Below are 26,991 nucleotides of genomic sequence, written 5' to 3'. Positions count from 1 at the left end.
TATGATTTCAGTAAAAAGGCAAATGACGTCCTTATTTCAGAACTGGTTACACCATTGGGTCAAAGTTCAATTCTCTCCTTGCATGGGATATGCCATGGCATCTAGGTTATGCCTCTCTTGAATCTATCCCATACATATTGGCTCTCTATGGGGGGAGATTTTAAACCCCCACCCCCATGACGGGTAGGAGATGGTCCGGGTTGGGGGTGGGGGGAGGGCGGTTAAATCAGCAAATTTGCAAAACCCGACCCCAACCCACTGCGGACACGCCTGCTTCTATTTTAACTGCGCTGCGTTTGGTGCTGTGTGTATAGCGTGCTCTCGATAGACGGGTCCCTGATTATAATAAGTGTTTCCTGGTTGTTGCAGACTATCCTCAACGGTCCCCTGCTGCAACCTTCTATCACTGGCTTTCCCACTCAGCCAGCCTGTCAATCTAGCTGGCTGCCAGGTGGGAAATGGAGTAAAAAAAATGATAGAGGTCTGCATTCCCGGCATTTCCGGGTTCTCTCTTTCCCTCCCACCCCCACCCCGGGCAAACACGTGGCTCCCCGTAAATATTGGGCCTATTTTTTCTTGTATCAAGAATTTAAATTGAGATCAACCTGACATGCTGTACCCACGTATGTGTACATGCGTGGTCTTCATTCTTCTTCCTTTCCTCCATCCATCCATCCTTTCCTCCTCTTCGTGTGTGTGTTTTTGTAAATATTTGACTGTTCCTTGGTTGGATTCCTTTGTCTTAACACACCAAGGTGAAGAAAATTATTTTTCTCTCAACTAATGGCGTCAGGTATGGTCATCTCGTCTTTTTTATATCTGACATCAAAAGCTAGCAGAAGGGATATTTATATAATTTCCCATTTCAGAATTTGGACATTGCTTTAAAAAAGCACTTCAGGTATTTGACACATTCGTTGATGAGACTAGTGGTGCTGATCCAGTATCTAGACATGGTCAAATAATTACAGCTTACAAAACGTCAGCCTAAGCTGTTTTACAAGAAATGTTTCCTTAAAGGGATGATTAGCTACTGACCCAGTAGAAGGTCATCATTTGCTTTCTGGAGGATCATTTTTTTTTAATAGCCCTAAACAAAGGAAAAGGAATCTGTTTTTAATTATCCTGCCTTGCAGTTTTCAAATCACTGAATGCTACATCTTTTAAGAATTGCTGAATATCATTACAAAATGAAGTTTTAGCATTATCTAATTTTTTTGTTTTTGCACCTATTTTTCTTACAGTATGTAGACTACAGAGAGGATTTTTGAATGGTTGAATGCTATTTTCTTCTGTGTTTTTCCCCTCAATTTTCTCCCTTTCTGAAGATGCTGACTTGCTGCAGTGTAGTTCCCTTTGTCCTCTAAGCTCTCCAGTACCTTGCACAAGTGGCCATTCTATGTCTGAGCCTAGACAGTAAGTGTTGATCCTATCTGACCCATTAGGACAAATTCTGTCTTGACCTGATATCCATGCATGCTCACTTTGTGGTTGTTTGATGGCTCATGCTTACTCCATAGTGAATCTTTGGAATTCTTTGCCTAACAGGCTGTGGAGGCTCAGACGATGAGTATATTCAAGACCGAGATCGATAGATTTTTGGACACTAAGGGAATCAAGGGATATGGGAATAGGGTGGGAAAGTGGAGTTCAGGTAGAAGTTCAGCCATGAATGGTGGAGCAGACTTGAGGGGCCGTATGGCCTACTCCTGCTCCTATTTCTTATGATCTATACATATTCTTGGCGCTGCTAACTTCTATGACCTCAAATGGAATTCCCAAATCTCTACTATTGGTAAAACTGTCTCAAGAAGCAGTTTCTTTTCTCATGTCAAACACATTTTCCCCCTCAAACGGTTATTAAATCCTTATTAATCCACGGTTGATTGAAGCCAAGTAAGACTTGAGTATTGTTCCTATGTCTGCAGGGTTCCTTCTCGTACCTTTTGTCACACCACTGGATCGAGTTTTTTTTTAAGTTTGACTGATTGGAGGCTAGAGGTGTGAGAAGGATTGCCAACTTGTTTCCTCATAACCATTGTAGAATTGATAAAATAAAAAAGGTTAATACTTCTGAACTTTCCCTTCTTTGGCCCTTCTAAACACTAAATATGAGGCCCTGCACAGACTTCTTTGCTGTATCCCACCATGTTGATGATTGAGTCATTGTACGTTATGGGGAGCGGGCGGGAAAGTGGCATTGAGGCCAAGATCAGATCAGCCATGATCTTATTGAATAGCGGGGCAGGCTCGAGGGGCCGAATGGCCTATTCCTGCTCCTATTTCTTATGTTCTTACCATAGAATCTTCCAGCACAGGAGGAGGACATTCAGCCCATCGTGTCGGTGCCATTTCTTTGAAAGAGCTATCCAATTAGTCTCACTCCCCTACATCGCTCCCCATAGCCCTGTAATTTTCTCCTCTTTAGGTATTTATCCCATTGCCTTTTGAAAGTTACTATTGAATCTGCTTCCACCACCCTTTCAGGCAGTGCATGCCACAAAGGAGCCCACTGAACTGAGTTTTTAAAAGAAAAATACACTGGAGGTACGCTATAGGTAAATACTTGTCAGTAATGGTATTGGTCATCGCTTCTAATTTGCTCTCAACTGCATACCAACCAAGCCAGTAAATCTTGTGGGAGAAGTTTTCAAGACTAGGTGGCTTTTATGAATGTTGCATGAGTTCTTATGTACTATATAGTATTTCCTCATGCAGTCACTTATTTTTCCCAATTGGTATTTAGTCACTTTGTGCTGTCCCTGTGAATAGGAAGACTGCTACAAATGGTACTGCACCTCCTTTTTGCCTAAAGGAGGGGGGTAGACAATTCAACAAATTGCACGTTGTCAATGTGCTTAAGCAATATTGTATTTACCAGTATTAGAGGTGTAAGTTTTGTGTGTAAAATTTTGATCTTGCACTCATTATTCATAAAAATAAAACCCTCCAAAATATTTGCGCTCCTTCAATTCTGACCTCATGCGCATCCCTGATTATAATCGCTCCACCATTGGCAGTCGTGCCTTCAGCTGCTTCAGCCCTAAGCTCTGGAATTCCCTCCCTAAACCTCTCTGCCTCTCTACCTCTCTTTCTTCCTTTAAGACACTCCTTAAAACCTACCTCTTTGGCTAAGCTTTTGCTCATATGCCCCAATATCTTTTATGTGGCTCAGTGTCAAATTTTCTTTGGTAACGCTCCTGTGTCGAGCAGCTTGGGACATTTTACTACATTATCACAGAAATCACAGAAACCCCACAGTGCAGATAGAGGCCATTTCGGCCCATCGAGCCTGCACCGACACATATCCCACCCGATCCCCGTAACCCCACGTATTTAATCCCCCTAACACTAAGGGTCAATTTTTTTTCATAGCCAAATCAACCTAACCCGCACATCTTTGGACTGTGGGAGGAAACCGGAGCACCCGGAGGAAACCCACGCAAACACGGGGAGAATGTGCAAACTCCACACAGACAGTCACCCGAGGCTGGATTCGAACCTGGGTCCCTGGCGCTGTGAGGCAACAGTGCTAACCACTATGCCACCGTGCTGCTATATAAAGGCGCTATATAAATGCAAGTTGTTGTAAAAATGTGCATAGCTTTGGCGAGCCCTTTAAGAAGACACAAGTGATGCTTTCTAGTCCATTACAATTTGAAATTGTAATACAGTAATGCTGCCAAACACATTAAGAGGCGGGGGCAGGGGGTGGGGTTGATGGAGGCGGGAACTTGAGAGGATTGAGGATATTGACAGCTGTAATCCAGTTAGCTATTCCCTGTAAAGCAGGCCTCACAACTTCCTGGAAGGGAAAATTGGCCAGACCTCAGACTTTGAAGTGTTCTGGTGAAATTTGCCTCAAGATTCAGTTTTCATTAGATGAGCACATGTGTGTGTGATATATATATATCCCAAATCTCTTCAGATTAGAATAACATAATAATGTGTACAGGAAACCTTGCGCAAGCTCTCCTTGTTCCTGTAATGTAGGCTGCCCTGTTCCTTGTTTAAAAAAAAAAAAATCTAATCCTGAGAGATTTAGGAATCCTCAAACATTACCGTGTGAATTTGGGGCAGTGTAATGTCCCTTCACATACGTAGAAGATCTTTTGAAAGACATGCAACGTTCAATAAAATATGATCTGGCCTACTTTTTGTTGGTGCATTTCTGTTTGTAGTTGGTATTTTTTTATCATGTAATGAAGCATAAAAACTACCTGGATATTTAGTCCCTTTGAAGTTCCAAAATGACAGGATTATATGGAAGAAATGGAAACAGCTTTTTGTTTGGTGGTGGCAAGTGCTGTCCCTTGGGTTGGCTACAAGATCCCTAAAAAGCCTATACAGAGCTGTTTAATATTGAGGGAAGGACTTGTTTGGATTTATGAGCCATTGTGCAGAGATGGCAACAATGCTTTAGATGATTGAACTAATCACTCATGGTACGTTGACCACTTCAATGGATATTCACTCAGATGATGCCTCAGGCCATTTACTGAGTCTCATGTCAGGGTGGTTTGTCAGAAGTGGATGTTTATTATACTCCCAAGCCATAGATAAAAGTACCTCCGGTCATGAAAAATTAGGCCTGCATTTTTTATTTTTGCTTACCGTTTTTAATCCATCATGGCCATAAAATGAAAAGTAGTAGCCTGTGTGTTCAAGCATTAACTTTATAGGCACCAGGTTCAACTTGTCCAACAGATGTTCATTTCACAGAAATACTAAATTTAAAATTTATTCAGTTCCTTCAATGCTGTGTGTATGAGAACTTCAACCCTGTTGGGCTGTTTTTGAAGCCTTTTCCACTAAATCTGTTACAAATTCCAAAACCTGTACGTCTCAAATGGTTGAGTGAACATGACATCTACTCAAACCTGGCAGTGGTAAATACTAGTCTCGTGTTTCACCACAGTGAAATTAATTATTTTTTTAACATGGCAGTAAAAATGTCCTACAATTAGTTAACAACCTTTTTTGCATCTGTAACATACAATAAAAACTTCTCGGCTGGATCTGAGCCATTCTGGTCTGAATGGCCTGGATCTGAGCTGACCGGTTTGGTAAACTGTTTTGCGTTAAATGTGCACCATCTATATCTGATCAGAACTGTACCCTGTCTCAGTAACAGTGGAATGAAGAGCTAATACTTGGAGATTGCAAGGTTGGTCTTGCGAGTGAGAAAATTTCCTTTATAGCTTCAGTAATGACATCATAAAACATATTTTAGTTAGTCTGATACATGATGCACAGTTAATAGCTAGAAGGGAGAAGACCTCCTGCTACAATGAAAAAAGGTCGCTCCAGTGTTTCAGGAAACTTCTTGAGCCTGTTCAAGAAAGTAGCCCTCAATGATCCATGTATTCCTGCTGCTGAAATACCAATGATTTTTTTTTACCAAAGTTACTAAATTTGGTAACTTTATGAAATATACAATTTGCCATCTTTATCATGTAAGTTGATCTTCAATATTCTTCCAAGGATATGCTAGTCAATAGCAGCTCCACTGAAATACAGATATACGTGTATGGAGGAAAACAAGAGTGTTATTTACTTTGGTAAGGTTATCCTCTGCATACTAGTTCACATCCCATCTAGTAGTGTTTCAATGTTTTTGTGGGAAAATGATCACTTTCTTGACACCTTGGCTGAAAACTATAGAAGCAACTCAAAGCTGGAGCTGAGAAAGAGGATCATATCTCAAATTAATTAAAGGACTGGAACCCCTATAGTTTTCTCAATTGATGAACAGGGATATTTAGTTGGTAATGGAGGATGATATGTTAAGAATGAAGGAAACTTGGTTTTTTTGCACATTGAGTTGATGCAGTAGGTTTTGTAGTAGCTTCAAGATGACTGTGGAGCCTATAAGCCAAGATAAATTATATACTGCCTTTACAGTGTTTTATTTAAGAATTCAGTGAAAATGGATAGTGTTGAAGCAGCAAGTGAATAAATGACTTTTCCCCATAGGTGAAATAACATTCCTCCAGTTAATGTGATGGAATTAGTTGAAACTCATGGTAAATTCTAGTGGAACATAATAGAAAATGCAAAGATCAATATTATTTTCCACATTCAGGCACAGTTTAGGGGAATTACATTACTGCCTCAATCATACAAATCACTAAAAGAAGCGTCACTGGTTAGCAAGGCCATTAGAAAAGCAAACAAAGCACTGGGGTTCATTTCTAGAGGGATAGAATTGAAAAGCTGAGAAGTCATGTTAAACTTGTATAGAATCTTGGTTAGACCACCCTAAGAGTGGTTAGAATGTGGAATTTGCTACCACATGGACTAGTTGAGGCGAAGAGCATAGATGCAATTAAGGGAAAGCTGCATAAACACACGAGGCAGAAAGACATGGGTTATGCAGATAGGGTTAGATGAAGAAGGGAGTGAGGAGGCTTGTGTGGAGCATAACACCTGCTTGCACCAATTGGGCTGAATGGCCTGTTTCTGTGCTGTAATTCTTGTACAGATGTCATCCAATGGGGGGTGAACACGTTTGGTGTCACGAGACTTTCTTTCACACACCCCCCCCCCAAATAGACACGCACATATACACACAGGACGTTCTGCGATCAGTGGGTCCATTCTTTTTCTTTACTGCCGTCTGCAACAATTTAATTATTAGAACACTGGGCAATTTAATGCACTTTTACATTTCTTGCACTGTTTAGTCATGTATGTTTTGTAGCCTTTTGTCTTGCAAATATTTTAATAAAACTTGATCCATTAACATAGTAGCGATAATTAACCTTGGGTTTACCAGACTTGTCCCTCTACCTACATTACCCTTAATGCAATGATAAGTTGTCCACTGAGGATCCATCCTTTTTGAAGTTTTCATAAGCTTCGACTCTCAGCTCCTCAGCTTCGCATGTAGCAATTATTGTACATCTATTGAAGCTGCAACTTTGGAGATTGCACTGGTACTTGATTGGGGTGGAAGGAAGGGAAGGTCTGTGATAGGAAGGGAAGGTCTGTGATAGGGTGGGGGGAAGGAGTGATTAAATGACAAAGGGGACGATGGTGCGAGGCAAAAGGGGGTGGTAATAGGACAAGTAAAGAAGCAAAAGCTGTAAATGGCAACAGCAGAATCATTCCCAGAACTTGTTGTCCGAAAAAATGGGAGCAGTGGTTATGATCTGAAATGGTTGAACTCAATGTTGAGTCCGGAAAGTTGTAAAATGTCTAATCGAAAGATGAGATGCTGTTCCTCGAGCTTCGTTGGAACAGTGTAGGAGGTCGAGTACAGAGGTCAGAGTGGGATGGCAAAATAAAATGGAAAACAATCAGAAGCTTGGTCACACTTGCGGACTGAACGGAGGTGTTCAGCAAAGCAATCACCCAAATTGCATTTGGTCTCTGGAAAAAGAGGTGAGGGAGGGGACCTGAGCAGGACTGGAACAAAGAATGTTCTACATATCCCACGAAAAGGCAAGCATAGCTAGGACCAATGTTCCTAGTGGCACCTTTTTATTTGGAGGAAGTGAGTGGAGTCAAAGGAGAAGTTGTTCAATGTAAGAACAAATTCAGCCAGGCAGAGAAATAAAGAAAGACTTATATATTTATATAGCGCCTTTCATGACCTCAGGATGTCCCAAAGTGCTTTGCAGCCAGTGAAGTACTTTTGACATGTAGTCACTGTTGTAATGTAGGAAACGTGGCAACTAATTGCGCTCCGTATGCTTCCACAAACAGAAATGTGATAATGACCAGATAATTGTCTTTTTAGTGATGTTGATTGAGGAGAGTGGTGCTGGATGGGGACTGGTTGGGCCTCTACTTAAGGAAAGTAAACATGGGTCCCTTACAGGCTGAAACAGGAGAAATGATAATGGGGAATAAGGAAATAGCAGAGAAATTAAACAAATATTTGTCTGTCTTCACGGAAGAAGATGCAAAAAACCTCCCAGAAATAGTGGCGAACCAAGGGTCTTGCGAGAATGAGGAAATTAATTGGCTATGGTAGATTGGGAAACTACATTCAAAGGTATGACAATGGATGAGCAATGGGCTAGCATTTAAAGAATTGATGCATAATTTACAACAAATATACATTCCTTTAACGCACAAAAACCCCACAGGAAAAGTGGTCCAACCATGGCTAACAAGAGAAGTTAAAGATAGTATTAGATCAAAGGAAGAGGCTTATAATGCTGCCAAAAAGAGTAATAAGCCTGAGGATTGGGAGGATTTTAGAATTCAGCAAAGGGGAATTGGTAAAGAAAGGGAAAATAGAATGTGAGAGTAAACTAGCGAGAGACATAAGAGACTGTAAAAGCTTCTGTAGGTATGTAAAAAGGAAAAGATTAGCGAAAGTAAACGTGGGTCCCTGCGGATTGGAAGGTAGCGAATGTAACCCCACTATTTTAAGAAAGGTGGGAGAGAGAAAATGGAAAAATACAGACCAGTTAGCCTGACATCAGTAGTAGGGAAAATGCTAGAATCTGTTATTAAGGACGTGGTAACAGGGCACTTAGAAAATAATAATAATATGATTGGGCAGAGTCAACACAGATTTATGAAAGGGAAATCGTGTTTGATGAATCTGTTAGAGTTTTTTGAGGTTGTAACTAGCAGAGTAGATAAGGGGGAAGCAGTGGATGTGCTGTATTTGGATTTTCAGAAGGCATTCGATAAGGTGCCACACAAGGGGTTATCAAACAAAATTAGGGCTCATGGGATTGGGGGTAATATACTAGCATGGATTGAGGATTGGTTAATGGACAGAAAACAGAGTAGGAATAAACGGGTCATTTTTGGGTTGGCAGGCTGTAACTAGTGGGATACTGCAAGGATCAGTGCTTGGGCCTCAGCTATTCACAATCTACATCAATGACAAGGGGACCAAATGTAATATATCCAAGTTTGCTGATGATACAAAGCTGGGTGGGAATGTAAGTTGTGAGGAGGATGCAAAGAAGCTTCAAGGGGATATAGACAGGCTAAGTGAGTGGGCAAGAGCATGGCAAATGGAATATAATGTGGAGAAATGTGAAGTTATCCACTTTGGTAGGAAAAATAGAAAAGCAGAGTATTTTTTAAATGGTGAGAGATTGGGAAATGTTGGTGTTCAGAGGGACCTGGGTGTCCTTGTACACGAACCATTGAAAGTTAACATGCAGGTACAGCAACCAATTAGGAAAGCAAATGGTATGTTGGCCTTTATTACAAGAGGATTTGAGTACAAGAGTAAAGACGTCTTACTGCAATTATATAGGGCACTGGTGAGACCACACCTGGAGTATTGTGTACAGATTTGGTCTCCTTACCTAAGGAAGGATATACTTGCCATACAGGGAGTGCAACAAAGGTTCACCGGACTGATTCCTGGGATGGGGGAATTGTCCTAAGAGGACAGATTGAGTAGACTAGGCCTATATTCTCTGGAGTTTAGAAGAATGAGAGGTGAGCTCATTGAAACATACAAAATTCTTACAGAACTTGACAGGGTAGATGCAGGGAGGATGTTTCCCCTGGCTGGGGAGTCTAGAACCAGGGCTCACAGTCTCAGAATAAGGGGTTGGCCATTTAGGACTGAGCTGAGGAGAAATTTCTTCACTGAGGGTGGTGAATCTTTGGAATTCTCTACCCCAGTGGACTGTGGAGGCTCAGCTGTTGAGTATATTCAAGACAGAGATTGATAGATTTTTGAATATTAAGGGAATCGGGGATATGGGGATAGTTCAGGCAAGTGGAGTTGAGATAGAAGATCAGCCATGATCTTATTTAATGGCGGAGTAGGCCCGAGGGGCCAAATGGCCTACTTCTGCTCCTATTTCTTATGTTATGTTCTTAAGCAAAGGGCCCTGGTAGGGGTTGGGGGTATAGAGGGACTGGACGTCCATGGTGAATAGGAGCTGGTTAGGGCTAGGAACCTCGAAACTGTTAAAATGGCGTTGCAAGAGTCGCAGATGTAGGTCGGAAGAGACTGGACAAGGGGAGAAAAAAATAGCCGAGATAGAAAGAAATAAGTTATGTGGGGCAAGAACAAGCTGCAACGATGGGTCTACCAGGGCAGTCCTGTTTGTGGATCTTGGGAAGGAGGTAGAAGCGGGCTGTGTGGGTTTGGGGAACTCCTGGTTTGGGGACCTTGGGGTGGTGGGAGGGGTGATATCTGGAGGAAATTAGGTCAGTGATGGTCTGGGAAACGGTGGCTTGATGTGCGGTGGTGGGGTTATGGTCCAAGGGGAGGTAGAAGGAGGTGTCGGGAGAGTTGCCGTTCAGCCTCCATAAGGCAGAGGTCTGTTCACCAAATAACAGTTGGACCTGAGAGAAGGAGTGCTGCAGGTTCGGAGGAAGGTAGGTTAGAGTGATTGAGAGGAGTCGAGAAATGGAGAAGGCCGATGTCACACTGACAGTTCCCAATGAAAAGATCAAGAGGGGGTCAGAGGGAGGGGTCTATGTGGAACAAGAATTCTGGAGACGGGAGAAATTCTGTGGGGGTGAGGGGGTGGGGGGGAAAGACTCCTGACCAAAGAAGTGGGCGGGGAGGAAAAGGTGACAGAAGAAATGCTCAGCATCATGCTGAGCTCAAAATTCATTGAGGTGGGGCTTAAGGGGATGAAACTGAGGCCTTTGCTGAGGACTGATCGCCTGGGGTCAAAAGGGATAATGAAAACTAATTTATACTAAACAAAAACTAAAGCTTACTAATGTGTTGTTTTAAAGAAACTTACTAACACATGACAGATATGAGAATAGGACATTTGAAATCCTAATGGCTCATGATAAATTGGTCCACAGAAGAGACATTAATTATATCTATTGAATTTTTTTTTTTACTGTTTCTATTGCAGGTACAGCTTGCTGGAACAACTTTGCAGCCAACTGCTTCACAAACATTAAATTTACAGGTAATCTACTTTGTTACCATAGAAAATTAGAGGAACCATTTTTTTGTTCTAAAATGTTTTCATTACTGTGTAGAGAGATGATAGGTAAGAATGGGGTAGAATTAGCTGCCTTATTTGATGAAAGGGGAATGTCTTGCTTTCCTATCAGGGGAAAAAATAAGCTATTTGCTGCCAAGGAAATGACCTTTTGTCACCTTTTTTGCTTTCTCAAAAGAAACTGTTCAGGGTTGCCATGGCAAATTTCAATCCCGAAGACTAGCAATGGCAAATAAATTTATCTCCAGAAACAGGCTGTTTGCAACTCTGCACTGTAATTATCTTGGGTGTAATAGATAGAATTCATCATTGGTTTATTCTAAGCATTGGTATTACAACTGAAAATGCTATGTCTAAGTAGTTAATTGTCATAAACCTTTGCATTCCTGGCTGTCTACTGTATTTCATATAATATAAAATAAAAACAGAAAATGCTAGAAATATTCAGGTCAGGCAGCATCTGTGGGGAGAGAAACAGAGTTGACGTTTCAGGTCGATGACCTGTATTTCATAGTTTTTTTTGTGCTATTTGCATGTTTGCATAATTTGAAAGAAAATCTTTCGATTAGTGATTCCAAAAATGTTAATTTACTGTTGTAAACATTCTTCTGCTAGTGCCGATAGGGAAAGAACTGGTAGGATTAGTTTCACATAGCCATTTTGAGTGTGATGTTTCATACAAAGCATTCCAGTACCACATGCATGTCAATCAACAGCTTCAAAAATGTTGACGAGGCCCAAAAAGCTGACAACACTAATGTTGTTATAATCCTAAAACCTGTTAAAGCAATAGTTACACCGGCTTTGTAACTTGAGATTTAGGTGTACCCAATATTCTTTTGGAGGGAAAAAAACACACGAAAGGCTGAAGGGGCAAATCTTATCAAAGCACAAAATTGATGGTTCATTTCTAGGGGATCTGGAAAATTTAGAATTTTAAAATAAATTGTTTATACTTCTTAGTTGATGGATTTTTAATCTTGTTTTAAAAGGAAATACTATTTCCCCAGTAGCCACACCCATGCCCCATCTCCGTTCAGATGCACTCTGCCCCCTCCAAATCTAGTTCAATTTTGCGATGCATTCTCTCCGTCTATACCAGCACTGTGCTCTCTCTCTTCCTCTCTCCAGAATTCAACCTGGCTTTCATCTCTTTCTTCCCCCCTGCCCCCCCCCCACCCGCAATTCAGTTAATGCTGGCACTGCTATGAAGCAAGAGCAAATCCATGCAGAGTTCCTGGAAAAAAATTAAATCTGCAATTATTTCACTTTGACAGTAGATAGCTGCAGCTATATAAATAGAGCTCTTAAATAGCAGAAAAAGATATACAGTATGTAGATTTGCAATCAGAACCAGCAAATTACCAGACTAAACATATGCTTGTAAATGGAAGTTTTTTCTTCTAGAAGAAACATAAATCTCCTTTTAATACAAACTCTTTGTTGATCCCAAGCTTTAAGTGTACAAATATCAAGCCATTGAAGATGTGAATGCTTGTGGGGGTGGCGGGGGAAGGGGAAGAGTAGGGTGAACCATTTTGTAGCCAATAAAATTAGCCTTCTGGAAAGCGTTTACTAAATTTAAACTGCATTTCCCTGCTCCTTTGCCTATTTTTAGACCTGTAATTTAAAATAGAGAATTTCATATTTGAGAAATAAACTGTGTGCACCTTTTTATTCCTTTTCTCGGCATCTAGCTTAGTTCTGTCTTGTTTTGCTCTGTAAATTTTTGGTGAAATGAGCATAGGTGCACACAAAGCTGAATTGAATATTATAATGGAATATCCTGGTACCAGGTTTGTCCAACTTTTGTCAGTGGTTAAACTCATTCATAATCTAACTGATTAAAGATAAGCCATCTACTCACCTCGTTCAGGGGCTTTATTGGAGCAGTAATTTGCAGATTTTTGGAGTATTGCAAGGTGAGATTTTTATTTCACATCTAAGATGAGCATTGTTGACATTTTTTGAGAGCGGGTAGAGGGTGAGCGATTCTTCATTCCTTAGGGTGTGGGTTGATGATACATTTTCCCACATTTTATTTTTGTATTGCCCACTCCTTACTGAGTTTAAGTTGAGTACCACATATATGGAATTGTGTGACATTTCCATTTCCCCATGCAGCCATTTATGTATGTCCGTTAGATTGAAGGTTTGGTGCTGAATTATGGGAATTTCTGTGTTAGCTTATGTCCGCTTGCAATTCTTACAGCTGTGGTCTATCAAACCGGCCAGGATTTGAATCCAGGTTTCAGAAGTGAAGGAATATTGTCCTAAACCACTTTGCCATCTTGCATCTCTTCAATGCATTTCTGTGGGAGTCTGCTTTTTAAAAAGTATGTAGAGGATATATCTCCAAGAACATGGGTAGCTTATACATAAGTTAAGAACTCATTTCATTTAAAAAACTGATCTGCTTTTCTCTGAATTGTTTGTATAAAACCTGAAATTGGTATATATTTTCTTACAAAACTTCAGGTACTTTGGAAGTTTTCTAATGAGGGAGAAAGCTCTTGAGATTTTGTTTGTCTTATTGTGTGCAGGATCTATTTTCATTTGAGGAGAGGTCTGAGGTGTACAGTGTGTTTCTGAAATAGGAAATTTTCTCAATTACTGTACATTATAGACAAGGAGCAGGAAAATATCATTTAGTCTAGTAATGGCTCCTGAAATGACTGAAAAACAAATACATTTTAGTGGAAATCTAAGAGTTTTTAGTCACTGAATTCTGGGTTAACAAAAATATTGAGATTGCTAGCTGCACATCACTTAAATAGTGTTAGTATACATTTTTGAATAATAAGTAATTTAGAAAAACATGAAAATTCAAGTAAAACTTGAACAAAGAAAGCAATTTTTGTTCGAAGTAACTACACTGGAATGGCTCAGTATGAGTGAGCATAAATTACAGCTTTGATTTTATGTTAACAAGTATATTTGTCTTAGACTATAGAGTTGATTGGATTTCAAATGGAGTAAATAGTAGTAAATGCAGTTTTTGTAACTAAAATTGCATATTTTTAACGTTAGAGTGTGGACTATGTTCACAAATTTATAAACTTTCAGTACCAAAATGTACTTGGTGGTGGTGCTGTTGAGCTTGTATAAGTCTATGTTTGCAGCAATGTAGGTCCACTTAATATGCAACAGTACAGCAGAGTATTGCCACTTTTCACCAAATAAAGTAATTGTAAATGCATTCTTTATACAAAAATGTACAACTTTTCATAAACAGTAAACACCAGAAATCCCACCGAACTACACCTCTCCCCAGGCTCTCCCTGCACTGAACCAGCATGTCTCGCTATCCCCCATCTCTGCCCCCCCAAGGACCATTTCCAAGCTCATTTTCCCCATTAAATCTATCTCTTTTCTCCTGACCCCATTCTAACTAAAATGCTGACCATCCAACTTCCCTTCCTGGCCAACATGCTAGCTGGCATTATAAGTGGTTCCTTCTTGGGTACTCTTCCCTCTATTTTTCAAAGCTGCCTTTATCACCCTCTCTCAAAAATCCACCTTTGACCCCTCTGTCCTTGCAAGCTACTGCCCAATCTCCAAGCTCCCTTTCCTTTCCAAATTTCTTGAACATATATAGTTACCTCTCAAATCCATGCCCATCTCTCCCACAACTTCCTCTTTGAATCTCTCTCTAATTAGGCTTCTGCCCCTACTATAGCACCAAAACTGCCCTGATCAAAGTTACAAATGACATTTTTTGTGACCGTAACCATGGTGCACAATCCCTTCTTGACCTTTCAGCAGCCTTTCACACAACCACACCATCCTCCGATTTCCAGCTTGATGGGACTGCCCTCATTTGGTCCCACTCTCACTTGTCCAATAATAGCTAGAGCATCTCCAGCAATAATTTCTCTTTACACCCTGCAATTTTACCTCTGGAGTCTCCCAAGAGTCTATCCATGGCCCCCTCCTCTTTCTCATCTACCTCTCCACCACCTCCCTCAACCCCTCCACTGCCTCTGTGTTGTCAGGTGTCTTGTCTAACATCCAATCTTGGATGATCTGCAGTTTTCTCCAGCCAATCCTTGGGAAGACCAAAGCCATCATCTTTGGCCCTTGCCACAAGCTCCATACCTTTGACACCTGTTCCGTTCCCTCTGCCTAGCCACTGTCCCTAACCTCAGTGTCCTTTTCAACCCTGAATTGAGCTTCTGATCCCATATTTCCTCCGTCACAAAGACCACCTCTTTGGCATTTCCAGTCCTCAGCCTACCTACCGCTGAAACCATCATTGATGCTGCTGTCCCCTCCAGACTTGACTATCACAAATGTTGTTTTGGCCGGCCTCCCATTTTCCACCCATTTTTGACTTCTGCTCATCCATCACTCTTTTGTCCATATCCTATCCTGCACCAAGCCCGCTTGCCTATCACTCCGATTCTCACATTCCCTCCTTCAATCTCCACCTCCCTCACCTCTTAAGACCCTTCCAGAAACAACTACTTTGACGAGGCTTTTGGTTACCCCATCTAATATTTCATTCCTTGGCTCAGCATCGCTTTTTTGATTACATGTCCGTTGAATGCTTTGGGACATTTTCTATGTTAAAAATGCAATATAAATGCAAGTTATTATTGTCTTGCTCAATGATTACTTTCCAGTTTCAGCGAGCTTTAAAGGAAATATGCAGCCATCTTTTGGAAGTAATAGTAATTTTCATGTTCCCTAGATCACTCTAGTGTTTTAGTATTTTTTCTATGCATGTGTACATATTCTTATCCTTTCTAGATGATCTTTTCTATGTATCCTATTGCACTTGTTTCCATCATACAGTTCTAACTTCCAATCAATACCAAAAGTACATATCATTCATTTTGCATTTCGTCTAGGTAAAGTTCATAATAATAAAAGTATAAATTCAAAAAACTATAAACTGCTTTAGTACCACCAAATGGCAAATCATTTAGAAACATTTAACCACTACAGTGCCAGCTCTTCTGATCAGAAGAGGATCTCTGGTGTTGAGGGATTTTGAGAAGGAAAAATTGATTTGAAACTGTTTCAAGTTTATGCTGTGAACACACAGCTTAGCAATATTAATTGGCCAACGCTGCATTTAAAAATAGCGGTGCTCAGTTTTCAATTACAATAAGCTGGAGGTTTAGTGTACTGATTCAGTCTATGTACTAACCTATTCAGGTTTTTGTTTTTAAAAGGTGCATCAGTTTAAAAAAAAAAAAAAAAAGTAACATCAGTTCTGTTTGGTGTTCTTAAGGTAAAAAGTGAGGAATCGGGGAATTCTTCGTCCCAGCAGACGACAGCCCAGCCTTCACTGCAGCCATCTTTACAGACCACTCTTCCACAGACGCAGCTTATGCTCGCTGGAGGGCAGATCACTGGGGTACGTGGAAGTTATTCTCAGCTCAAATTGAATCTTGGGTCCATAGAAAAATCAGGTTACCTAGTTCTAATCTATAACCAGGCTTATTGCAGCATTACTGATGTCCTAATCAATTAGATTTTCATCAACTAAGGATTTTCCAGAGTTTGAGGGAATAAAATTAATTAATCTTTCTGTCAAACCCGGAGAAGATTTTTGTCATTTAAGGAACATCTTTTTAGATAAATGTCAGCATTGCCATTTAACTTGCCCACCAGCTCATTTTATCTGAAGTTAAAGGAAAAAGCTGAATTATAGAAATTACAGTACAGGAGGTCATTTGGCCCATTATGCCTGTGTGCCAACTAACAACTGTAATCCCATATCCCTGCCCTTTACTCTTCAAATACATTTCAATTTCCTTTTAATTGGTGTTAAGGTGCTACCTCAATTGTGGTAAAGCATTACATGTTCTGTTTACCCTAAAATTATTCTAACATTGTCATTCTTGCAGTAACAATGTTAAGTTTATGTCTCTTACCAATTGGCCAACCAATGGAAACAGTCTTACACTTACCGGGGGAGAAATTCGGTGCCTTAACGCCTGGAGGAGACGCTAACGAGTCATTGAGGCAGTAGCGGCCAGGCGAATCCAGCGCCGCACAGCAAATTCGGCCCCCCTGTAGCACTGCTGCTATGAGTTAGCACTGGGGACTTCAGTGCCAGGCAGATCGTGACTTCAGCGAGCATGTAACGCTCACTTGGGTGCCTGATCTGCAAAATTGATTATCACCCCCCTGCCTTAGCGCATCGACAGGGTGAGGAGTCGTGAAGTAGCCGGCTCCAGGGGCGCTACTTAAAGGGGATCATGAGCAATGAGTCACAGCTCTCGGGTTAGTGCTGTTTCACTGCTTCCTTGTCAGTTTGACATTGTGCAACAGTTTAACTCAGTAATTTAAAGGTTGTTTAGCATCAGGAGCGTTGTAGCTACTAAAAATTAGTTACATTTATTCTCGCAACATATCAAAGTGCTACACCTCGTTACATTAATGGGGGCTGTACTGGCAGTTGACCTGGCCCTCCAGGATCTATGGCAGAGGGAGCGGAGGCTGCGAGAAAGATTGGAACATGTGGCCAGAGTGAGGAGGAGGGCCATGAGGGCTCTCAACCGGAGGCCTTACCCTCCGAGGGTATTCCAACAGCACTTCCTCTACCTTCAGTTAAGCGAGGAGCAGTGTATTAGAAGGCTCCTCTTCACCATGGAGGTGGTCACAGACAGAACTTTGCCACCTCCTGCAACCAGACCTCCAGCCTCGGATCAGGGCGACCATGGCGCGCTCAGTGGCAGTCAAGGTCACCGTCGCCCTCAATTTCTTCGCCAGTGGATCCTTCCAGTCTGCAACAGGAGATACAGCTAACATTTCGCAGTTTGCCGTCCATCGCTGCATCCGGGAGGTCTACAGTAGGAGAAGGGACTCCATTTTCTTCCCCCATCTCCAGAGAGAAGCAGGATGAGCGTGCATGTGGCTTTGCCAGGATAGCGGGATTCCCCATGGTGCAGGGCGCCATTGACTACACCCACGTGGCTTTACGGGCACAACAATCCTGACATCTTCCATAACGGCAAAGGCTACCACTCACCTAATGTGCAGTTGGTGTGTGACCACACACCGAATTCTGAATGTGAATGCCCACTATCCTGGCAGCAGCCACGATGCCTTCATCCTGCACCAGACCGGTGTGCCAGCACTCTTCCAGCCACCACATAAAGCTCGCAGCTGGCTGATCGAAGACAAGGGCTATCTGCTCTCCACCTGGCTCATGACTCCACTCTGCAACCCCAACACTCCTGCCCAGCACTCATACAATGAGAGCCATGCCACCACCAGGAACATCATCGAGCAGATCATCGGGGTTCTCAAGCAACTCATTTCCCACATTACAACAGTGACTAAACTTTAAAAGTACTACTTTGGCTGTAAAATGCTTTGAGACGTCCGGTGGTCGTGAACGGCGCTATATAAATGCAAGTCTTTTCTTTCTAACTCTTTCGCTGCCTTGTCTGCTTGGGAGGAGCCCTCCTGTATTCGGCTGAGCGGCTGTCCCATTTCGTCATCTGCAGCATGCTTCACAATTTGGCCATCATGAGGGCCCAGTCCTTGCCACCAGGAACCACCTCAGAAAGAGGAAGAACAGGAGCGAGGGAGGAAGAACAGGAGCGAGGGAGGAGGCAGCCACTCGATCGGCCTTCCGAAAGGGCGGTCCATGACAATCTCCTCAGACTGCGGTTCCAATAAATTAAACCCCAGATCCCCATCATTTCATCCCTGTCACAGGCCTTTTCACAGTGCAAAGCTGAAATGAGACACCATAAAATAATCCAAACTGAATTAATAAATTTATCCATAATCAGTTAACATATATTTACAACAACAATATTAACTATTCACCCATGTCCAATCCCTTCGTGCCTCTCGTTACTGTGCCTTTGCCTACTCTAGTGCTCCTACAAAGTGTTGGCCCAGTGGCTGCAGCACACTGGTGGAAGGCTGCTGAGTGTCCGTGCAGGAGACTTCAGATGGTCTTGCAGGATGCCCTCGACCAACTCTGGGCCTGGGAAACCCGGCTGTAGACTGCATGGGCGGCAGCAGTCTGGGATGGCTGGATGGCAGGCAGCGACAAACGCCAGCGGTGGGAGCAGGAATGCTGTCATCCTGAGAGGACAGCAGGTTCCTGCTCCACTGACCTACTGCCACTCCCTCGGGGCAGCACCTCGGCATCCCTAGCAATTTGTTGGAGCACAGCTTGCTGGCCTGCTACAAGACCGTAAAAGCCCTGGTCGACGGTGGTAGACCCAGCCACGATAGCAGCAGTCAAGAGCTTGCGTGACATCAAGCTGAGACTGCATGAGAGCAGTCTGAGATTGAATGGCACCAACCATAGACTGCATTACAGCACTAGGACGTTGCATCGCTTCTGCCTGTGCTGCATTGGAAGCTGCCAGATCGCCCATCACACGCGACATGAGGTCTGGGTCACCATGGTCTCTCTGGGAGTCGACCATCCTTTCCAGACTGGAAATGATGGGCTCCATGGTGTGCGTAGAGCTTATATGCAATGTTGGAGGCGGACTCCTTATCATTGCCAAGAGGCTCTCTGGCACCCTTGCCATTGCACCTATCACCTCCGTGTGTATGCCCATCACCCTTCTTCTAAAGGCCTCCCCATCGAGGTCTTCATCCGAGTCCTGTGCAGCAGAACTCTCCCTCCAGGGAGCTGGCTCCCGAGCTACCCTTTCCCCCGGCCTCGCTGCAGCCCGCTCGTTCTAAAGAACACGTAGTGCCAGTATCTGAGCTGGTGCCTGCGGGTGAGACATGCAGTGACACAATGTGTTCTTCCTCCTCCTCTTCTCCCGCATCGCTCTCAACGGTGCCCTCCGGGACAGGCTGCTCAGGTGCTTGCTCATTATCTGAAAGCATAAAGGCACAAGAGTTGGGTTAAGGTGAGGGGAGGGGGGCAGGAAGGGAGAAATGCATGCATACAGCATGATCAGCTGGAAAGTGCGAAAGACTTGTGGGGGAAGTGGGATGTGAGAAGGAGGAGTAGGGATGAACATACAATTGTTGGCCCCAAGGGGGTCAACGTCGTCGGTGGCCACGGCGCCCACCACCTGGTGCCCAATAATCTCCAGCACTCTATTTTCCAGCACAGACAGTGGTTGGGTGTCGGCTTGTCCCCCGCCTGTGTGCTCCTGCTCCCTCCTGTTGTGAGCCACCTTGGTTGGCCTGCAAGAGAAAGGAAAGTGTGCGAGTGTGGAGCAATGTGTTTGGATGATGTGCCTGCCACAGTTGAATAGCTGTCATTGTGTGCAAGGTGTGAGATGTGGGTGTGAGTGTTGGTAGGTAGAGCTTGTTGGTGGGTGAGCGCTGGGGGTGTGGTGCTTTGGCCAGTGTGTGCAGACTATGCTTCAGATAATGGTATGCAGCATTTGTTGAAGCATTGACTCAGCTGACCATCCCAGTGAGGTTGTTGAATTTCTTCCTGCACTGTGTGGGGGTCCTGGGCACCACAGTGCTGCCCGAGACATGCTGGGCAACCTCCCTCCACATGGCATGGAAGACTTGCGGCGAGGGCCTCCTGCCACTTGCCGGGTAGAGCACCGCCGTCTGTCTCTCCACAGCGGACATCAACTCCACCAATGCTTGGTCCGAAAATCTGCAGGCTCTCTCCCTGGGGCGTGGATCTGCCATCATGACAGCTGGTTGAGTCGAGGTGTGCAGAACTGCATGCAGCGCTCCAGCTCTGGCCAAAGCAATTCTTGTACACATGCAATATCGCCTCTTTGCTTAGCCAAATACAATGCTAATAGATGTCCTGTGATTTTACTCATGATGATTTGGAGAATATATTGTTTTAATAATATTATGGGGTGTTCTCAACAAAGCGTGGCGAGAAAGTGTTACAAAAAGTGACACTTAATTGCAGAAAGTGTGAGCTATACAGCATGCTTTGTTTATATAAATGGATGTTCTCTTAGGCTTGTGGGAAGTGTCAGGATATGTTCTCTTACCTGTTCCTGATGACTGTCACTGGTACTGTCTCTGTGTCATTTGATATTTTTATATTTATTTTTGGTTCACCTCGTCACTATTGCACCACCTTTGCCTACCTTGCACCTTGCCCCTCCTCTCCCTATACCTGCAGCTTTGTAAGCTGCCCCCGATCAACTCCTCTCTCTTTTTTCACTTCCACTTATCAATGCTTGATGTTGTTGTGCTCCCTATCACTCATCTTCCCTTTGTGTCTCCCTACAGTTATCCTTGCCACCACCAAACCTCTCCGTCACAGTCTCTCTACTTTTCTGATTCCCCATCCCTTGTTGTCTTAACTGCTCCCTTTTTTGGCTATTTCCTTCTTCACCTGTTGGCCTTTAGCTCTTTCCAAAAAGAACTTGTGTACTTCCTCATTCACACACCTTTCCACTGTCACTTCCTCAGTCTTCCCCTGTCAGGACCTCATTCTTGGCTGACCTTTGTTGTCTTCTTGATCTTCCCTCATCCATCTTCCCCTCTAACTTCTTCACTGTTGTCTCAACCCTTCACTCTTACGCATTTGCTTTCCTGACTTCCCTTTACTCTGATGTCCCTTGGCATCCAAATCATTTTGTTGGGTCGCCCTCTGCATGGTTTGTCGTCATTGTTTTACTAACTTTAGTGTTGAAAACATCCCTAGAACTTGTGTAGTTACCAATTGTAAGTTGGCAAATACATTTATGACCACTTGAAAATTTAAATACAGGTTTCCCAGCTTGCTCAGCAACAGGCGAACATGATGAAATTGGTATGGGGTTGAAAGTAGAGGGAGATAAGGCTCTGGATGGCCATTACACTAGAAGGGGTTGTGGGAATTTGGAAGCCAGAATTCCAATGCTTGCGATGCTGGGAGCAGGGAGGGCTGTGCTCCAAAGTCGGGGGTGGGCCTGCAGGCTAGATGGCTGCGATGTCAGCAGTGGGAGGGATAGCCTCCCCTGATTGAAGAGGGTTCGACAGCATTGTGAACTTAGCAAGTTGTGCTATGGAAAAGGGGAGGCCATGTGAAATAAAATAAAGCAAGTGGCACAGCTTCTGAAGGGCAGAAAGGTAAACTATATAAGTGTAATCTACAAAGAGTTTATAGGTGTTGTGTCATTACCCAAGCGTGACAATATTGTAAGACTCAGCCGAGACAAAACTGATGCAGGAGGTAAGTGTATCAAACAGGAAGTGCAAATTAGATGCAAGACTTTTAATATAATGGACTGTGGCGGATCGCCACCTAAACGGGCGCAATCCACTTTTCCGTCCTTGGACAATAAATCGGGCACCTTGCCTTTAAGAAGCATGCTGCCTTTAAGGCATGACAAAGGAGCGGGCGTCGCCCTCAGTGTGTACTCAAAAGCGCGGGCGTCGCCCTCATTCGGTTTTCGGGTTTAGCAGAGAGAGGCGCTGAGGCAGCCATCTCTCAAGAGAATGTAATAAAAGCCATGTGTTCCTCAGGTCGGTTCGGCCTCCATTCGTGTTCCGCGGCAGCCTCAACATTGGTGACCCCGACGCTCAGAACGTATTCCGAGCACTGCAATGGCGGACACGAACGCAGTTTCCGTGAAACTGCCGGAGTTTTGGGAAAACCAGCCCGAAGCCTGGTTCCTCCAAGCTGAGTCCCGATTCCAGCTGCGACACATCACCACAGATGGGACGAAGTATGACTACCTCGTCGCATCACTCGGTAGCTCCACAGTCACGAAGGTCTGGATAGCGCTGCAGAACTCGCCAGAGGAGGGCAAGTATGCACATCTTAAGGCCGCGCTCCTTAAAAAATTTACGACCTCGACATACCAGCGAAACTGCCGCCTCCTCGACCTTCCAGGCCTCGGTGACGCCTCACCGTCAGACCTCCTCTCCCACATGCTCTCACTCACCGACGAGAGCCCACCCGGGTCCCTCTTCCGCACGCTGTTCATCCGCCAGCTACCTCCCAGCATCCGCCCAGCGATCGTGGCGTCCGGCCTCACAGACCTAAAAGCCGAGGCCGACAAGCTGCTGTCCGCTCACTCCAGCCGCGACGTCGCTCCGGACCTGGCAGCCACAGCCTGGGCGCGCCCCTCACCGGCCACCACGCGGCCACAAGGCCCAGCCACGGGGCCTTCGCGCCCCACAAACCCGGGCTACTGTTACTACCACGCACGGTTCGGCGCCAGGGCACAACGGTGCACACCTCCCTGCTCCTTCAAGTCCGCCCCCGTACCAGCCCCCGCGATGGCCGTGGGCCACGCGGGCTCCCTGCTGTACGTCACGGATGACAAAACCGGCCACCGGTTCCTGTGCGACACTGGAGCTCAGCACAGCATCATCCCGGCCTCCGCCCTCGACATCCAAAAGGGCGAACGAGGACAGGCTCTGGCTGCCGCTAACGGCTCGGACATCCGGACGTACGGCACCCGCACAGTCACCCTCGACCTCGCTGGTCGCCGCTACCGATGGGAGTTCATCACTGCCAAGGTACTCTCTCCTCTCATCGGCGCAGACTTCCTGTGCGCCCACGGCCTACTGGTAGACATCCCTCGACACCGCCTCGTGGACATGAACACCATGTCCCCCATCCATGGCCCCCCGTCAACCCGCCGACATGGCGTCACAGTGCCACGCCCGGGCCACAGATGACTACTCGGCACTCCTGGCCGAATTCCCGGCCCTCACCAACCCGACCTTCTCCGCGGAGGTCGCCAAACACGGGCTGGAACACTTCATCCCCACCACAGGCCCCCCAGTGTACGCCCACGCCCGCAGGCTGGACCCGGCCAAACTGGAGATCGCGCGGACCGAGTTTGCCACTATGGAACAGCTCGGCATCATCCGCCGCTTCAACAGTCCCTGGGCCTCCCCACTCCACATCGCCCCCAAACCAGGCGGGGGTTGGCGCCCCTGCGGGGATTACCGCCGCCTCAACGACGCCACCACCCCTGATCGGTACCCTGTGCCGCACATTCAGGACTTCTCGGCTAGACTGGCCGGCCGCTCAGTCTTTTCCAAAGTCGACCTGGTGCGCGGCTACCACCAAGTCCCCGTCCACCCCGCGGACGTCCCCAAGACGGCCGTAATCACCCCCTTCGGGCTTTTCGAGTTCCTGCGGATGCCCTTCGGCCTCAAAAATGCGGCCCAGGCATTCCAACGGCTCATGGACTCGGTCCTTCGGGACCTGAAGTTCCTGTTCGTCTACCTGGACGACATCCTGGTAGCCAGTTCCTCCAAGCAGGAACACCTCGAACACCTTTGCATCCTGTTCGGGCGCCTCAGCGACCACGGGCTCATCCTCAGCCCAGCCAAGTGCCAGTTCGGCCTGGACAAGATCGACTTCCTCGGCCACCACATCACCCATGCTGGGGCCATTCCCCTGCCCACCAAGGTGCAGGCCGTCCAGCAATTTCCCCGCCCCACCACCATCAAAGGACTCCAGGAGTTCCTCGGAATGGTGAATTTCTACAACCGCTTCATCCTCAAAGCGGCGTCCCTCATGAGGCCCCTGTATGAAGCCCTCCGGGGCAGGAGCGGCAAGATGGCGGTCGAATGGACGGCAGACGTATCAGCCGCCTTCAACTCCACCAAGACCGCGCTCGCCGACGCCACCCTGCTCGCGCACCCACGGCCCAATGCCAGAGTAGCGCTCACCACGGACGCCTCCCGACCACGCGGTCGGCGCCGTGTACGAGCAGTGGGTCGACGGCACCTGGCAACCACTTGCCTCCTTCAGCCGCCAACTACGCCCCCCGGAGGTCAAGTACAGCACCTTCGACCGCGAGCTCCTCGCGCTGTACCTGGCGGTCCGCCATTTTCGGTTTTTGCTGGAGGGCCACCCCTTCACTGCGTTTGTTGACCACAAACCCCTGACATTCGCAATGGCAAAAACAACCGACCCCTGGTCCGCCAGGCAGCAGCGCCAGCTCGCGGCAGTGTCCGAGTTCACCACGGACATCCAACACGTCTCCGGCCGAGACAACGTGGTAGCCGACTGCCTCTCCCGCCCCGCCATCCACGCCGCACACCTGGCAGTCGACTACGCTCAACTCGCAGCAGACCAGCTCACGGACCCTGATCTGCTCTCCGCACCTACCAACCTACCAGGGCTACGCCTGGCCGACGTCGCCTGCGGCCCGACCGCAGTCACGGTCAAGTGCGACATATGTCCCTATCTCAACCTCGGCCCGTCGTCCCAGCGTCCTGGCGCCGCCGGGTATTCGAGATTCTCCACAACCTCTCCCACCCCGGCGCCCGCGCATCCATCAAATTGGTAGCCAACCGCTTTGTCTGGCGCGGCCTTCGCAAGGATGTGCGTACTTGGGCCAACTCCTGCCTAGCCTGCCAACGGGCCAAGGTGCAGCAACACACGAAAGCACCCCTCGAGGAGTTCACCGTCCCTTCACGTAGATTCGACCACATCCACGTGGACATCGTCGGGCCCCTGCCGCCGTCGCAAGGCCACACGCACTTGCTGACGATTGTCGACCGCACCACGCGCTGGCCCGAAGCAATTCCACTGACCTCTACCACCACCGCCGACATCGCCAGAGCCTTCGTCAGCACCTGGGTCGCACGGTTCGGCGTCCCCTCCGACATGACGTCGGACAGAGGTCCGCAATTTACCTCTGAACTCTGGACCGCCATCACACGCAATCTCGGGGTGACCATTCACCGCACCACAGCGTATCACCCCCAAGCCAACGGACTGTGTGAGCGGTTCCACAGATCCTTGAAGGCATCTCTTCGAGCCAGCCTCCAGGACGGCGCCTGGACCGACCGACTCCCGTGGGTCCTCCTTGGCCTGCGCTCCGCGGTTAAAGAAGACCTCCACGCATCGGCAGCAGAGCTCGTGTACGGCCAGCCGCTGCGCGTACCCGGCGAGTTCCTGCCCACCGCCACGACACCCTGGTCAGCCGACCAGCAACGCCACGACTTTGCCTCACTGGCGTTACAGTTCGCCCCGGTGCCCATTGCCCGGCACGGCGAATCCACCTCACACGTCCCGCTAAGCCTGCACCAGGCACGGTTCGTTTTCATCCGGCACGATGCCCACCGCGGACCCCTTCAACCCCCGTACGACGGGCCCTACAAAGTGCTACAGGCTGGGGACAAATTTTTCGACCTACAAGTGGGCAACAGGACTGAAAAAGTGTCGGTTGACCGACTCAAGCCAGCACACTCGGAGCCCGGTGAGCAGGTCCCAGTAGTTCGTCCACCGCCACGCAGCCGACCTGCCCTCAAGCCAGTACACCCGGCTGCTCCACGCCCGGCCGTTCCACGTCCACCGGCGTCCTACAAGAGCCGCTCCGGCCGGCCCATCAGACCGCCGCACCGTCTCGTCCACACCTCCTAAGCGGATTCTGGCGGGAGCTGTGTGGTGGATCGCCACCTAAACGGGCGCAATCCACTTTTCCCTCCGTGGACAATAAATCGGGCACCTTGCCTTTAAGAAGCATGCTGCCTTTAAGGCATGACAAAGGAGCGGTCTTCGCCTTCAGTGTGTACGCAAAAGCGCGGGCGTCGCCCTCATTCGGTTTTCGGGTTTAGCAGAGAGAGGAGCTGAGGCAGCCATCTCAAGAGAATGTAATAAAAGCCATGTGTTCCTCAGATCGGTTCGGCCTCCATTCGTGTTCCGCGGCAGCCTCAACAGGACCATAATTTACTGCCAACATAACGGTGAGGCTAACGGTACTCGCCATTGTTTAATCTCAAATGGTACAGCAACCTCAGACAAGGGGCAGGTGCATGGTTTAAACTCATACATCCAAAAGTTGTTGGCTGAGTTCCACCGCTACGCCATTAGCTTCACGAAAATGGCATCTCACTGCCTGCCTCACCATTGACATGCATTGAATGGCGTGAAGTTGCTGTATTTGCGCAGTAGATGCAAACTAAACTCGCCACAGAAAGTTAAGTCTTTTCAGTCTAAGCACCATTTTAACAATGTGCTAAGTGATCATTTTTTTGTGTGGCAAGTTGCTGGAAAAACCTAAACATGCAAGGGCAAGTCTAACTAATGGCAGACGCAGTTAGATGCCCTACCACAGCAAATTATGACCCAATATATTCATGTCTTGAGGCATTGCACATGGAGAGTCTTCAGATGAAGTTGAGTTGGGGGCTGGGGGGGATATTTGGATTAGAGCATGCAGATGTAACTCCATCACCATTTAGAAGTCATATGTTCTGT

The 26,991-nt window shown here is 46.2% G+C and overlaps 1 protein-coding gene across 6 annotated transcripts in view; it reads left to right on the top strand.

Annotated features, from left to right (window-relative positions):
- Positions 1 to 26,991, top strand: part of LOC147107654 (POU domain, class 2, transcription factor 1-like) — a 148,898-nt gene that overhangs the window by 73,940 nt on the left and 47,967 nt on the right. For 5 of the 6 annotated variants that reach the window (XM_086006865.1, XM_086006867.1, XM_086006870.1 and 2 more), the window contains 2 exons: positions 10,812 to 10,868; positions 16,144 to 16,269. In XM_086006865.1, the coding sequence (XP_085862991.1) occupies positions 10,812 to 10,868; positions 16,144 to 16,269 (183 nt within the window). Of the gene's footprint in view, positions 1 to 10,811; positions 10,869 to 13,147; positions 13,241 to 16,143; positions 16,270 to 26,991 lie in introns of those variants that run through there. The other variant, XM_086006869.1, reaches the window with a different exon arrangement.

Source organism: Somniosus microcephalus, chromosome 14, assembly GCF_052327205.1.
Source record: "Somniosus microcephalus isolate GS21.2 chromosome 14, FLI_Smic_1.0, whole genome shotgun sequence".
NCBI lineage: Eukaryota > Metazoa > Chordata > Chondrichthyes > Squaliformes > Somniosidae > Somniosus > Somniosus microcephalus.
Note: the sequence above shows the minus strand (reverse complement) of the source record. Positions and strands in the feature narration are given on the sequence as shown.